The 15,597-nt window shown below is 39.4% G+C and overlaps 2 protein-coding genes across 9 annotated transcripts in view; one reads left to right on the top strand and one right to left on the bottom strand.

Moving 5' to 3' along the window:
* Positions 1-2,971: 2,971 nt before the first annotated feature.
* insm2 (insulinoma-associated 2) lies at positions 2,972-5,151 on the top strand. The gene has a single exon (XM_015390378.1). It carries the CDS (start codon positions 3,022-3,024, stop codon positions 4,783-4,785), a length of 1,764 nt encoding a protein of 587 aa, XP_015245864.1. The 5' UTR covers positions 2,972-3,021; the 3' UTR covers positions 4,786-5,151.
* A 173-nt stretch (positions 5,152-5,324) lies between these two features.
* The window catches only part of ralgapa1 (Ral GTPase activating protein, alpha subunit 1 (catalytic)), an 80,631-nt gene continuing 70,358 nt past the window's right edge, over positions 5,325-15,597 (bottom strand). For 2 of the 8 annotated variants that reach the window (XM_015390313.1, XM_015390321.1), the window contains exons 45-46: positions 10,072-10,196; positions 5,325-7,243 (exon numbers count right to left, since the gene is read on the bottom strand). In XM_015390313.1, the coding sequence (XP_015245799.1) occupies positions 7,098-7,243; positions 10,072-10,196 (271 nt within the window). In that variant the 3' untranslated portion in view covers positions 5,325-7,097. Of the gene's footprint in view, positions 7,244-8,982; positions 9,012-10,071; positions 10,197-15,597 lie in introns of those variants that run through there. The other 6 variants (XM_015390330.1, XM_015390339.1, XM_015390350.1 and 3 more) reach the window with 6 other exon arrangements.

The following is a 15,597-nucleotide window of genomic DNA, read 5'->3' as shown; positions in this document are numbered from 1 at the left end:
CTCCAGAACAGACTTGCTGTAAACGCCGGACGTCCTAAGTTTCCTTAAGAAGTAAAATCTGCTCTGTCCTTTCTTGCAGACGGCCTGTGTACATACATGTATATATTCATAACACATACATACATACATAGATACATACACCACACAGTATGTGTTTGTTATGAATATGAAAATCAAGAGGTCTTCTTTTTTTTTTTTTTATAAAACCATGTCACCCTTTTAAGGTATCTGGTATAGACACAGATTAGGGACACACTTTGTGGTGGTGGGTATTAGAGAGATAAAATTACTAATATGAGTAAAAAAGAGTTCTAGTACAATAAAGCATAAAAAAAAGTGGTAACATTATGAAAATTAAGGGACAACATTTTCAGAATAGTCGCAGATTGCAGAACTATTCCAGTCATGGAGTAATAGGGCCAGGTTAGATTTTTTAATTATTTCTATTCTTTATAAGAATAAAGTCAGGAGAATGAAGCCAAAGGGATACAAAAATAAAAATATCATGAATATAAAGTATATTCTGAGATTAAAGTCCCTCTGATACTGTTTAAGTGTCTGAGTCAATTAGCAGATTTGCCACATTCAACAAGGCGGTCCCTCTGACTCATTCACAGCATAGGCAGACCCCGTCCAATGAGATATCAACATAAATACTGTCTATTGGTCTCAACTTGTTCCTGTTTCTTCTGAAATTTACAATCATCTCCCTTGTTTGGTTAACATTTAGGATCAGATGATTGTTTCCACACCATGCCACAAAGCAGTTCATCAGCTCCCTGTACTCAGCTTCCTGTCCATCTATGATGCAACCAATGACTGCAGAGTTATGCATTTCTGTGGAACTTAGAGCCACTGAGCCTCAGTGAGGACTCCTGCGGTAAAACGCTGCATGAAGTGCCAGATGTCCAGGTGCATGCCCCCCTGTGGCCACCCCTCTATATCTGCCCCTGCCTTAGAGCACAAAAGCACAATTTGAATATAATACAATCTGCATCACAATAATGTACAGCAATAGCTTCTATTAATGAGGTATCATAAAACACTAATGAAAGCTGCGGCCCACAGTTGTCGCCCCTTTTCCAGGCACAGAACCCGTGTAGTTGGGTTGCAAAGCTCCTGGCTAGGGACTCCGCACAAGGGCCCCGCATGGCCCGAAGGGCTCAAGCTTTGACAGAAGCATGGGTCTCTTTCCGATCTGTTATCAGCTACAGCAGATTCTCATGGGACCCATTGAAGAGAAAAGCAATGCCCACGGTCTTCTCACACATCAGCGGCTCAGAAACGGTTATTAGTGGTATTAAAAGAGATACGATCTGGATCCGAATCCCCATGGGTGCAGTTTCTCTTTGCACACTGAAACCCACGACGAAATGGTTCTGGTTTTTCTCTTGGTAGGTGGCAGGTATACCCAAACCCATGGAGAAACTCCTAATTAGTAAGACTGGCAAAATGCACCCAGCATAGTCATAAAACACTCAGAGAAAAGAAGTAATCAAGAAAACACAGCGAATAGAAAAGTGGGTGTATGACTGAGATCTGCAGGGAAAAAATAACAAAACATAAAAAACTATTTCCTTTATTTTCTATTATTTTCAGTTTAAATACTAATTTAGAAAAAAACGGTTTCTTTACAGTAATTTGACGTTTGGTCAAGGAAAACACAAAATGTAGCAAAATAAACTACACAAACAAAATCAAAAACCTTAAAATAACCCTACAAAACATCTCCCCCAGGAAATATTTTACTATCTTATATTTTGTTGTTTTGCAAAAAAAAAAAAAAAAAAAAAAAAAAGTTATCTTAGACTTATGTTTTCTCCCCCTTTTTTTGGTGGTGGGGGATACTTATCCTATAGATTATTTACCGTTGTTTATTGGTAGTGATTATATCTTCAAGCTAAAATGAAATCATGTTCTAAAATAAACAAATAAAAACGAAATAAGCAATGGAAAATGCGGTTTACAAATTATATGGCCATTAATCATTGAGAATCCTGTTAACTTGACCTCAGTCTAGAAGAAGTTGTTGACATGTTTGAAATGGAGAAAGTGCAACATAAGGTACAGACATAGCTAAGCGATCCGACTGTTTAGAAATACTATATCTAAGCACATTAAAAGAAATTTGAGTGACACAAAAAAGGGGCAAAGTAACAGGAATATGGAGTTTGAGAGGATTTAGAGGTTATGATGCAGAAGCTGGTGCCTCAAGATGCAGAACTTACAGATATATATTGACTGTAAAGTTATTTTAGGAGTAAATTTATATTATGGAAAACCACTTTCCCAACAATATGTTGGGGAAGTGGAAAGACAAAAAATCAGACTTATGAGGTTCTGAACAGACGTTTAAAACAGTCAAGGAGTACTTGAAGAGTCCTGGTGTAGATTTACTTTGATTAAATCCAGACATGTACAGTAAGCTGATCTAAGCTCAATCTAACTCTAAATATTCAATACCAAGTCTATCTACTATCACATTACACTGCTTTAGGGGACATCATTAAAGAGTTTAGAGTTTTCTTTGGCTTTTAGCTATGTCCATCTCATTGATCAGAATATAGACGATTGGAATGTTGAGGGTATGAATCAATATTTAAGTCTGACTTTTATTGTACAATAAAACTAAACATATCCATGATACTCTACTTAATATGAATTTTAAGTGTGTAGTTCACCTCTAAACAGTTCATATCAAAACATTTATTTAAAGAAAATAATCCAAAAGGCAATGGTTGGCAAAAAATAAAAACTCGTTTTGGTTTATTTAAACAACTTTATACTTTGAGTGAAGCTAGTTGCTTTGATGAATGCTTCAGTGTCAAAGCCTGGAAATATGTCGTCCCCAGAGTTTGAACTAATTAGAGACAGAAAAACAAATATTGCTTTCTCGCTCTCTTCCGTGCGCTCATCCAACCTGCGCGCGCCTTTCCATCCCTCCCTCTCCACTTCAAAGCTGCGCTTTAAAAAATCAGTCTCCAGACGCGAGTTGTCCCCAACATCTTCACCATCATCACGATGCCTCGAGGATTTTTGGTAAAGAGGAACCGTCGAGGTTCAGCAACTTACCGCTCCAGAGGCGACGGCACCGCCAAACCCGAATCATCCAACTGTGACCCAAACGGCGCCGAGAACCATGGCTCAATGGGACTCCACGTCCAGCATCCCGACGGAGCATCACCAGAGCCCCGCGAGGATCCGGCCAGGGAGGCGTGGAGCCCCCACGTGGAGCCCGCGCTGGAGGCGGAGGCTGACCGCCGCGCGCAGTTACCGGAGACCGAAGTGGAGGTTTTGAACGTGGAAGGGAACTACTCCTATTTCTACCAACATCCACCCCCACATGAGCAGACTCTAAAGTCCTGCAGTCCAGTCAAACCGGTCGGAACAAGACTGTTGGACCAGCAGGTGGAGACCGAACAGCAGCTGTGCTCCTCGGTGCCTGAGCTGCCGGACCTACCGTTCCTGGTGAGCGCCGCTCCGACCTCCATCCCCGCTTCCATCGAGAGGCTCCTGGCGAACGGGACCAGCAGCAACCGGCTCTATAGACACATTGACAAAAACGACCCGAATCTGGCTCATGCACACTTGTTTCCATCATTGACCCGGATGGGTCAGGAGCACGCAGCGAGAAAGCGCTCGTATCTTGAGCCGGATAACCAGAACAAACTCAGCAGCAAGCAGGGCAAGAAACCCAAACCAAACCGCAGACAGAACTTCGAGGATGAGGTAACCACGTCGCCGGTTCTAGGTCTGCGCATTAAGAAGGAGAGTCCGGAGCTGAGGAGGTCTGCTCCCACCGGAACTCAGCCGCTTGGAGAGTTCATCTGCCAGCTCTGTAAAGAGGAGTACCCCGATCCTTTCTCCCTGGCGCAGCACAAATGCTCCCGCATAGTGCGCGTAGAGTACCGCTGCCCCGAATGCGACAAAGTCTTCAGCTGTCCCGCTAACCTGGCCTCCCACAGGCGCTGGCACAAACCACGTCCGGTGAACAACCAGGGGGCAGAAGGTCACACGAACCGGACCCAGACGCTGAAGGAGGGGCGAGTATTCGCTGCGCACGAGCGGCAGTCGGTGGACTTGGAGGGGAAGGAGAATGAGCTTCTTCGCGCGCACACTAATCAGCACCTGGACAGCTCCCGGGTGCTGCTGCTTCACGGTAGGACCCGGGACAGCGCCGATTCCTCCTCCTCTAACTACCGGAACCCAGACCTTCAGCAGCACGTGAGAGCCGCAGATAGCCCTCCATCCGGACTCCTAATGCTGAACCCCGGGGAGCAGCAGCACCAGCAGCCGCCGTTAACCTTCGTCCGGTCCATACCGGAGGAAGAATTATACGAGTGCCGCTACTGCGGAAAGAAGTTCCGTCGGCAGGCTTATCTGAAAAAGCATCTGGCCGCGCATGAAATGACCGCACGCGCTTCACCAACACCGTCTTACACCCAGGCGCGCGACAACGGCAGTGTCCAGAGCGCTCAGGTGTTCCTGTGTCACCTGTGCGGCGCACGGTTTCCTTCAGTGGAAATCCGGGACAAGCACCGAGTGTGGCACGCGATGAGGGACGAGCTTCTGGCAGAAACACTCGGCGGAGCGCTGGCAGCAGATGGTTTCCACGCACACAGAGAGGAGGGCAGCGGCGGAGAGCGCGAGCAGCAACAGATCTTCACGTGCAAGTACTGTCCGTCTACATTTTTCAGCTCCCCGGGGCTCACGAGACACATCAACAAGTCTCACCCCACCGAGAACCGGCAGGTGATGCTGCTGCAGATGACAGTACGACCATAAAATACTGACCACTTATTAATGACAGGACTCTAGACCTAAATGTAGATTTTATTTCGTTGTGGATTAGGACTGAACTGTGTCACTGTGCCTTTAATAAAAATAAAAAAAAAATTGTATCTGCTAAATACAAAACAAACCTTTCTGTAATAACAATAAACTCTAAAAATGTTCATGAAGAGATTATAATGGAGTCAGCGTCGCTGTCCATGGTACTAACAAGTAAACCTGTGTGGATTGAAATCAACCTGATTCAATTCCCTATGAAGTATATTTAAAAAAATGAAGGTACTGTTTTGATAATGTATTAGTTCTATGCTATTTTCATACAGAAACAAAACATTTCGCAACAGAATTCATGTCAGTAAAATGTCTATGCAGTTAAAAATACAACTGCATCTCCTAGAACTATGTATAGGTCTATTTTAATATGTTCTATGTTCAATGTATAATCGATTCTACTATCAACCAATAAACTATTATGATCATGGTTTTGTCATATTAATAAACATTGGGGCATCACAGGTACAAATCCTTTATTGTTTAAGTCCATTGTTGCACATTGATACTTTTTTATTTTGTGGTTGTTTTGAAGATACAGTTACACTTTCAACAAGTCTGTTTCAAAGCATGTGTCTGTTGCTTACATGCAGTTAGTGCTGAAATGCATTTTTTTTAACATCAGTAGTTACAAACACCAGCCAACATTTGGACATCCAGAGCCTACATTGCTAATTATGCTGCAGATGTTAATGAAGGAAAAAAAAATACTTTCTTATCTGACAACAAAAGTAACATCGTTAGGGTTTCAACTGTGAATTATTGTAACTGATCACAAAAAAGCATAATTATCACATAGATTTGCATGATTGGCATTATGAAAGATGAGTGCTGTGCCAGAGCATTGAGATGAGTTTTCTACACGCCTTAACAATAAACTGTGCTTTGAAACCTGCAGCAATAATTTAAATGGCTAGCACTTATTTCTTAAACACAAAGGATTGATCTCAACTCGTGAAAGAATGGCATTTAATCAAAATGAACTACATTCCCTTTGACAATGGATATGGGAAGGGGAACATCTCTAAACTGAGAGCATATTGCTGAAGAGTAAAGAGTCTAAATTGACTTTTCCCTTCTACTCTTTGTCAATCTGCTGCAACCTGATTTTTTGTTTCCGTTTCTAAATTTTCTGATGGAACAGCTCCACCAGAAAAAATGACCCATTTATTAGCAAGTGAAAGACTGGATTTAAAAATCTTAAAAGCCCACATTTGTGGCTAGAATAGGTTGGATTCTGAGTAAAGAAAGTTAAACCAGAGTTTTGAGCTAAGGGAATCATCTCTAAATTTCCAACTGATGAATGAAAAGTTTATATTAAAGTTAAACATTCTGTAGTGTTGACCTATGTTTGTATTTATAGCAAACACATGCTTTGAGGTTAAACCACAGGTTTGGCTTTGGCAGCTTTTCTCATAATCTTATTTACACAACAAGCTTCGTCACACTGTACATACTCTCATAGATATCCATGTATCTAATCTCTCTCTCGATATATATAGATATATATATACTTGTATAGATATACAGAATACACATTTATAATCAAAAGCATACATACAGAAAAAAAAGCAATGGTGTATTTGGAGGGAAAAATAGAAATACAGCATATGGAAATTTAGTTCAAGTGAAATCACAATTTAAAAAAAAACAAGAGAAAAAAATGTAATATCAGTGCTTGTCTAAAGTTGACAGCATGACCTACAAACAAGTAAGCTTTCAAAGTGCCTCCTAAGACATTTCTGAATTTAAACATTTCGTATTTGAAGGGGCAAGGTGGAATAAAACAGGAAAAAGGGATTTGTGAACCATTTTAACTTCCACAGATAGGTCTGTATTCAACAAAAAATATTTTTCCCTGACATTTGTTCTGGTTTTATAAACCAAAAAAATTCTCTTTAACACAGTGTATGATGTAGCACGCTTTATTTTTTAAATGGTTTTGCAGTCCTGGTTCCACAGGTGTTTGTTTGCTCACCTTTCCGCATGGCACATGTTGGTATGAACTAATACTGCACAGGCTATCATTCAACGCTTTCAGCAGCACTGGGATGAGTGTTTTTTTTTTTTTTAAAGCAAAGCTGCAGATTCATACAGTGGGAGCATATCAGATGTATATTTGCATGTGTGTGTTCAGTGCAGGAGCCGGGCAGAAAAACAGCCTTTTGTCCACCCCCTGATGGATATGAGATGTGAAATTAAACGTTTTAATTTAAGTGATATCAGTGATTAGGAAGTGTTTAAAGTGAAGAGACTCAAGTCTTATTGGCGGATCCAGAGGACCGTCGGAGCTTCATCGACATGCGAGTCTTGCTAGTTCGTGGAGATATGGGGGACGCCGACTCGCTCCCGACCTCCCCAAGAGCCGGACTTTCTCCCCGAAGAATCTCTAGGCAGGAGCCTAAAGAGTTGGAGGAGAAAGAGGGGGGGATGGAATTTGATGCAAAGGTGGGTGGATAAGCAGAAAAAGGATAAGGGGACAACATGAAAAACTGCTTCTTATCCATTAAAGGTCAACTAAGGCGAACTACGTCTGACAGACAGCCAAAGAGGACAGACAGCTACACGGAAAGACAAACATCAAACTTCTACAAAAGGCTCTAGACGCTCAAACATCATCCTGTATCTTTGTTCCCTAAATCCAAAGAACATGCTAATAGCCAGATTAGTCAGATGTATTTTTAACATTAAATAAAGACATATTCAACTTATAAAACAAAATCTGTTGCAGTTTATGGCGTTTAGTGGAAAGGTAACAGCATAAAAAAAGCAGGAAATGCTACAAGACGACAATTCATACCATTCACAGCCTGCATGAAGGACCTTCTGCTTTAAACCTCGGCCCTTCACCCTGAGCTGGTTTAAGCTGTCAACGGGTTTAGGGACCATAAGATACAAAACACTATGATCCTCTGAAGAGGAGAGTGGTAACGACAAATGAGGGAGCAAAAAGAAAAGAGGAAAACCGACAGGAAAGGGAAGTAAAGAAAAGTGAAGATGGGGAACATAAATATCATTTAAAATAGGAATTCAAGTTATAGTTGAGTGAAGGAAATGGAATAAAGAAAAGTAGAGGAAATATAAGGGAAAATAAACTCAAGAAAGGTCAGGTATGTTAAAGTGTAATTGTAATTAAGTAATGTAAGGTTAAATAAAGCCGGAGAAGAAGAGGACAGTTAAAAAAAACAGGAGCAGGACAAAATTAGATGTGAAAGGTAAAGAGAGGGAGAAAGGTAAAGGAAAGGAAAGGAAAGGCGGTGTCAAAATTGGGAAGAAAAGCAAATAACAGGTATGGATCACAATGTGGAAGGAAGAAAAATTAAACAAAGGCAAAAAAAGCGACAAAAGGTAAGGAAATAAAGGAGTGGGCAAAACAAGGAAGACAAAAGAGTTTGAAAGGGGGAAAAAAGAAAACACACACAAATGAATGAGAAAGAGGCACCTATATGACGAAGAGAATCTGAAAACATCCAAAAAAGAACAAAACAAAATCAACTAACCTTTTTACAATAAAAAGAAAATAACCCTTTTTTTTTTTTTTTTTTTTTACAATTTACACAAATACTACAAGTTAGACAAGATCAGTTTAATGTTAGTACATTCAAGACAGCTTATATACGATTGCAGGATAGGTCGTTTTGTATTGCAGCCTGCTTGTTTGTGTAAGCGAGCAGTTTAGCGTCATATAAAAACTAGGACGATTTGAAACAGCAAGGTTAGAGGTCAGGTTAGACCAGGTCAGAATAATGCTTCTGGTTATGAAAATACCAAGGAGGTGAACAGAGGAGAGCTCAAAACGTCTCATTTTTACAGAAGGAAGTCTCACTTTCATTTCAGAGCAGTTTGATATCCCTCAGGTGAATTAAGTTTGGGTCCAAATTAATGAAGCAAGCTTTAAGAAAAAACAGGGGAGCATTCAGAAGTTACGGTCTTATCAAACTACATGAGGAGCAGAAAGTGACATCTCCTTAAAAAATAAAAATAGGCCACTTGTGTTAACATGCAGACCTGGTTGGATTTCAAAACCACACAGGAACCACAAAGACAGAATATGGTGGAGGAATCGAAGGAGAGAGAAAGTTAGGCTGAAAAGTAAGAGCCAATCAAAGAAAAGTGTTTCAATCATGTAACCAGGCTTACCTTTTAGCTATACAGTGAGACAAAACGATCTAAAGGAAAGAGGGGAACAGAAAAAAAAAGAAAATAAAACGAAAATAAAAAGTAAGAACAAAAAAAAAAAAAAAAATAGAAATGGTAGAAATAAAAAAATAAATTATAAAAAAAAACAAATAAACAAAACCAGAAAAAGAGAAAGTCATCACTGTACTGTTAAGGTAAGGGGCACGGCATATAAAAAAGACAGAAAGTCAAAGCATCAATTTCAAAGCACAGGACCTTTAATGTCCAGATTTCATTATGAATTTGGAGAAATATTTGGGCTTACGCCAAAATTTAAATCTTAACTTTCTGATCTTGTGCCTTGAAGTTTCCAACTGGAGCTGAACACAAAGTACCAACACAGAGCTAATTACATCTGACGTATTATAGTGCACTAATTTACGGGCAGGGGTTGGTGCAGGTGAATCGGGTTACGTCAGATGTAATTCAGCATCAAAGCAGGTTGTGATTAGGATGATTTTTGTATAATATATTGATGTTTTTAAAGAGCAAGTAAAATGAGGGAGCAGGAAAGTATTTAGAGAAAAATAAAACCCAAATAATCACACATTTTCCATGATATCACTTTAGATTTACTACATTTAAAAAAAGCAAAATTGTTCTGCTTCAAGATGCTTTCTTTGGTTTAATGAATGTTATTCCTGCAGAAGCCGTTGAAATTTTTGTTATTTTAAATAATCACAACTAAGCATGACTCCCAAGATAAAATACTTAGATTGTTCTCTGTGGTTCAATCAGAGTAATGATCATTATAAGAGGCACACATATGATTCCCATGTGTTTGGCTGGCACATCTATTACCCATCAGATGCTGCCTAACTCCCCAGTGATGCTCTGGAGAGAGAATAAGGCTGAACACAGCTTTGAATAGAAAACTGTGTCTGGAAAGCAGACTGAGCTGCCAGGCTGAGTGAAGAGGATTCTCTATATATTAGGGAAATTAATTATCCACTGTTATGAGTAGAATTCCTGTAGCAAAACCAAGCAGTTTTATAATCCAAATATAATGAGGAGGATCCTGTGGAGGGTTAAAAATGTTTCTGGTCTTACCTGTGTCAGAAGGCAGGTGAGTGTAGGGTGCAGGACTGTAGACCCGGGCAGCGTAATCCTCAAAAGTGGTCGGCTCCTGGTGGTGCTGCACAATTGTTTCCAGATAGCGGGCTCGCTCCTCATAGCTGAGGTCAGAGTTAAGGCCAAACTTTACCAAAATTAAAATGGTATTTCTTTTCCCTCCTGACATTTATTTGTTTTATTGCACAGGAAATATTTTTGGTAATAATAGAATAAGTGTCACATACAGTATTTAATGGCACTTAAAATGGACAGAATATAACTTGGACCATAACATAAGTTACACATGATTACATAAAATGTAATAATTTCCAATGGGAATATTTAAACCATTCAGGATCTTGGATATTAAAGAAAAACCTTAAAAAATAGTAATGAGGGTCTTACAAAAACTTTAATTATTAATTTTATAAAGAACAAACTATTTGAGATAGCTTTGTAGAAAACTTTTGAATTAAACAATGTAGATAAAGTAACATGTGATTTAAACAAAAATAATTTATGATCTCCTTGTTAAAAACCTTTTTTAGCATTCAAATAAACTAAAACAATAAATGTTTTTTTTTTTTTTTTTTTTACATCAGGGACTCTTTAGGCTAAAGTATATAAAGCTATTTAAAAACATTAAGATAAAAAATAAAAGTAAATGCCATAAATAATTCAAATGCTTAGCTTTTAAAAATACATTTATACAAATAAATGAAATTTAGCACCCAATTTGCTTCAGTTAGAACAAAATACCTATCAAATTTGGATTTTAACGTGTTTTAAATAATTTTTCTTCGCCTTGTTTTCACCTAAAGAAAGGAATTATTAGTGTAACACACATTTTAAAAGGAATTAATACACTGAGGCAAATAAGTTCAATAAAAACACCGGATTTCTAAGAAAATATGCAGACTAATAACATCTTGGAATAAATTCCAAGCTGAACATGAAAATCAAAACCCCATAAACTAAACAAAATAAAACTTTTATTGCTTGATTTTCCTATAAGAGGCTCCGGTTTAAGCAGAGAGCTGAGTGAATGGAGGGCAGAACCCTAAACGTCCATCCATTAGAGATAACCTTATTGACACAATGACATCTGTCCTCTCTGCTTTGGTCCGTCTCATACATCCAACTGTAATGACAGCCACACACGCAGATCAGCGCCCCCGTCATGCCCCAATAGTATAACCATTTACTCAATGAGCTCCAATAAAGGATTTTCAATGGGAGCATGTTTATGCCTCTATGTGTCTGTATTTGATAAAGTCCCCAGCATGTGTGTATGTAAGTGCATGAGTTAATGTCTGAGTGTGTGATGGGATTAGGCCAATGAATCTTCAGAATGAAATCTGTGTGTTTGTGCCTCGTGAAACTGGGCGGCCATCTGTTATAGCGCCCATGGGTTTTCTATTGGGTTAGAGAGCTGGTCTATGGGCCTCACAAGGAGAAAGATCCAGGTCTAATGGTAACTGATTCGGTTAGGGACGATGGTAATAACAACAATATGGCTCTGTTAAAGTACAGTCGACCGGCTCAAGGAGGAAAGAACAAGGGGTGGAAAACTCCGACAAACTTAAAACCCAAGTTTTTCTTTCCACCACTATTCCCAGGAAAATAACTGTTTCTGAAACACTTTCCAGCCCTTTATGCCGACAAAATGTGAGGTGCAAAGAAAGTGAGATGGTGATGGAGGAATAGAACTTGCAAAAAGACAACGGGAGAAGGAGGACGAGGGGTGAGAATCCTGCAGAAAGTGGCAGAGAAGGTGAGAAGGGAGAAGAATATTTAAGTAGCAATAAGTGAACCACAACGCGAGTATACGGATGCAGGCCATCAGAAAGGAACTGAGCAAAGAGCAGCAGGTGAATGGAAAGTGTGACTCCACTATCTCCCACTCCAGGTCTCCATGTGCTCGCACTGTTTGCCTTTTCCTGCTTCCCTTGCTCCCCAGCACCACACTTGATTCCCTGTTTCAGTCAGTGTGGAAGAGGAGGATGAAACGCAATAAAGAGCAAGCAAACCACCTCTAATCAGCTTCATATCAAGTTTTAATAACGTGTTTAGCAGCCGGGAGGGGGAGAGAGGGAAGGTAGGAGGATTTGGAGATGAAAGCGGTTTTGTTTTTTTCTTTTTTAAAGGTGAAAAGGTTTAAAGGACACCTGCTGGAAAGAAAGGGGTCTGCTGAGATAGGGAAACAGAGAAGTAACAAGGGGAAAACATACAGAAACATGGTGCCACCGCTGAGATAAATGACTAGAACATCACTGTACTTTTCAGCGCGACTTCTCCTGCCCCCTTTATGCTTCTGTCACTCTTTGTTCGTCTCAGCGAGGGTTTCCACCTGCAGACTCGTGTCACCGTGTCACTAACTCCCTTTGGATAAGGAGCATTTGGAGGGACAGACATGCAGGAACTGATGCTGTACCCATCTTACTAACGATGAAGGAGATCTGCTTCCAAACAATACAGCAACTTCATAACAGAAAGGGAAAAAAAGGTGAACAGAACCAGCATAATGTTGGGAACAGAAATTATCAAGATTAAATTTAAAACTGAAAGAGTAGAAAAGGTTTATCTTTAAGAAAAATACATAAAAAATTTCAAACTCAACTTAAAAATGTGAAATAAAATGAGGAATAAAAGACTATTTTAGCATGTGTTGTCAGTAGTCGAGTTGTAAAAATAAAAGAAGGGGGATGGTGTAATTTTTCTTTTTCTTATTTAGAAGGATACATAGCCTAATTAATATATTCTATTAACCTAAAGCAATATGCATGGTATGGTTGTTACATGTCAGGTACATTGGTCATTGACCTTGACCAATTCAAATTCAATCAATTAAATTGAAACAACTGAAATGATTTTTAAAAAAATCTGAAAAAACTCCTTACAAATTCAAATACATTAGAATTAGCCGGAAAATGAAATAAACCTATATAGAATCTAATATTTTTTACTCACTTTTTAAATATCCATTTAGAGTATTTATTTTAAAAAATAGACCGTTTATCAGAAATCAGTATTGCTTCTGTTGTAAAGTAAGCTTATAGGCTACATGCTGGCAATGAATGAGTCAAAACTATTCTAACAGGTCTGTCGAACTAAGCTATTTATCATTGATCGGGTGACAGACATTCTGCAAGTCACATGTGGACCTTGCAGTCAGATGTCAGATGAAGGCTGCACCTTAAAAAATGAAATTGTCTAGAGCTGTTTTAAACTAAATTTATTTTTGTATACACTCATGTATACAAAGTCACAAAATAAATCTGTCTAAGATGTCAACATTGAATTCCTTTATGACCATTGGCCAGATCCTTAAAATCACAATTGGCAGTTCTTTCAAGATAATAATACTAACACACGTCTTAAATTGCTTAATTAAAATGCATTTTTCAAACCTTCGATTCTTTCCTCCGGGTTTTATCTGTTGTGCAGAGAATTACCTGCATGCCGAGAATTACCTCCCCAGTCGCGGGAGCTCGTTTTCCCCTAAACTCACGCCCATTGATGAGAAAACGGATTGAAATATGAACGAAAAGGGAAATTTTAAACATATTTTTAATGTTTTCATATTTATTATATGTGGATGCCTTAAAATTGATAGTTTTGATGGACAGATAAATTGGATTTAATAGGATACTGTATGGAGACACGTTTCAGTCAATATGCTACTGTCAGTGTGCAATGAATAAATCCTCTGCTTAGCGGATGCCAATTCCAGATTTTGCTATCAACACCTTTAAAGATATTTTCTAACACCTAATTTGTTTAACTTAGAAAACCTGGAACCTGCCGAAGATTCCCTCCCCTCCTTATTTTCACATTTATTGTCCCAGACTTATGAAATTTAATACCACAAGAACAGGTATGATTATGTGGAGAAACGTGCGTAATTTTAAACACATTATTTCTCAAACTAAGCAGGGGAAGGAGATCTCGGCAACTTAGAACCTTGAACCTGTGGAAGATTCCCTCCCCTCCTTATTTTCACATTCCCTCAAATCGCATTGTCTTTGCCGCTTGGCTGTAATAATGTTCAGAACAGCAGGCTGTGAAACACTTGTAAGTGTACAGCCTGCCAAATGTTGAAAGGGCAATATTATTGCTCTTACTGTTAATATGTAATAGAAATGTGCACATTCTCACGATTAAATGTCACAGGGGATGTTATGAGGGAATGATCATTTAAGAAGAAGGATGATTTTTAAGATTTTTTTAAGAAGGGGGATGCCAAGACCATGCGCTGGGGCGGTTTGCAGCCAAATCAACTCCTCTAAGTTTGATGACATGGTTCTGGACTGGAAGAAGGAGGCTTGTCCCCTTCAGATTGAAGGAGAGCTCCTTTCTCAAGTGGAGTAGTGCAAGTAACTGTTCACAAAGGGGGGAGAATGGAGCGGTAGATTGATAGACGGAGTGGTGTGGCTGCTGCTATAGGTTGGCCTGGGAGCGCCTAAGGCTGCAGAGAGGTGTCTGCAGAGAGGGAAGTTTGGTAGTCTCTACCAAGACTGTAGGCCGCTGTGACCCAGTCCACAATAAAGCAGAAAATATGCCAGTGCGATTAAACCCCAAATTATAAACAAAAATTTAGGGGAGCTATCTTTTTAGGTTACTGTGCAAATATTGAAATTTTTTTGTAACCGTTATTAATTCTACAAATTTCGAGCTAAAATCTGAGATAAGGCTGTCCTCTATGGGTTGAAGTGTGGCTACCACAGCTGTATTTTCCTATCAACCAAAATGGTATAGTGAAGGGCATGCCCTATGTATAGATTAATAATGTTTAATTTACCTCGGAATGTTATCTTTAATGCGATGGCATTAAAGTTTCTTTATTCTCTGGGTTAAGTATATGGGCAATACAGCCACTGAAGAATCCATATTAATGACAAAAACTCTATTATGATACTCCGAACACAGGCGCCCTTGGCGAGTCAGACATAAGAATTGACCAATAATGTTTTTTTAGGTAAGCATTTTATTATCCACTGTTCAGCAGTCGGGCTTCTCAGTGGAAAAGTGGGTAGCACTGCTGCCTTGCAGCAATAAGGTTTCGGGTTTGATTCCCAGCCCGGGGTCTTTCTGCATGGAGTTTGCATGTTCTCCCTGAGCATGCGTGGGTTCTCTCCGGGTACTCCGGCTTCCTCCCACAGTCTAAAAACATGACTGTTCTGTTAAGTGGCTTCTCTAAATTCCACTTAGTGGTGCGTGTGACTGGTTGTCCTGTTTGTCTGTGTTTCCCTACGATGGACTGGCGACCTGTCCAGGGTGTACTGTGGCATTTTTAAAAACTTGTCTGGGGGCGGGGTTAAGTTTTAACAAGTGGTTTAACTACATTTTAAACTGTGGAGCATTCCTGTCTGAGCATTCTTGAACTTCACATCATGAAAGAGCATAAAAAATTTAGCAGCAATTTTATTTGATTTTCTCTATATATTAAGAGATTTCCTTCTTCAGCCTATGGTGTTGTTTCTTCACATTAAATGTTAATTCAGGTCATACCCCCCAAACCCC

This window comes from Cyprinodon variegatus, unplaced genomic scaffold (assembly GCF_000732505.1).
Source record: "Cyprinodon variegatus isolate N-32 unplaced genomic scaffold, C_variegatus-1.0 Scaffold21, whole genome shotgun sequence".
NCBI classification, from domain to species: Eukaryota; Metazoa; Chordata; class Actinopteri; order Cyprinodontiformes; family Cyprinodontidae; genus Cyprinodon; species Cyprinodon variegatus.
The sequence above is the reverse complement of the archived record's forward strand: the minus strand, read 5'-3'. Positions and strand labels throughout refer to the sequence as shown.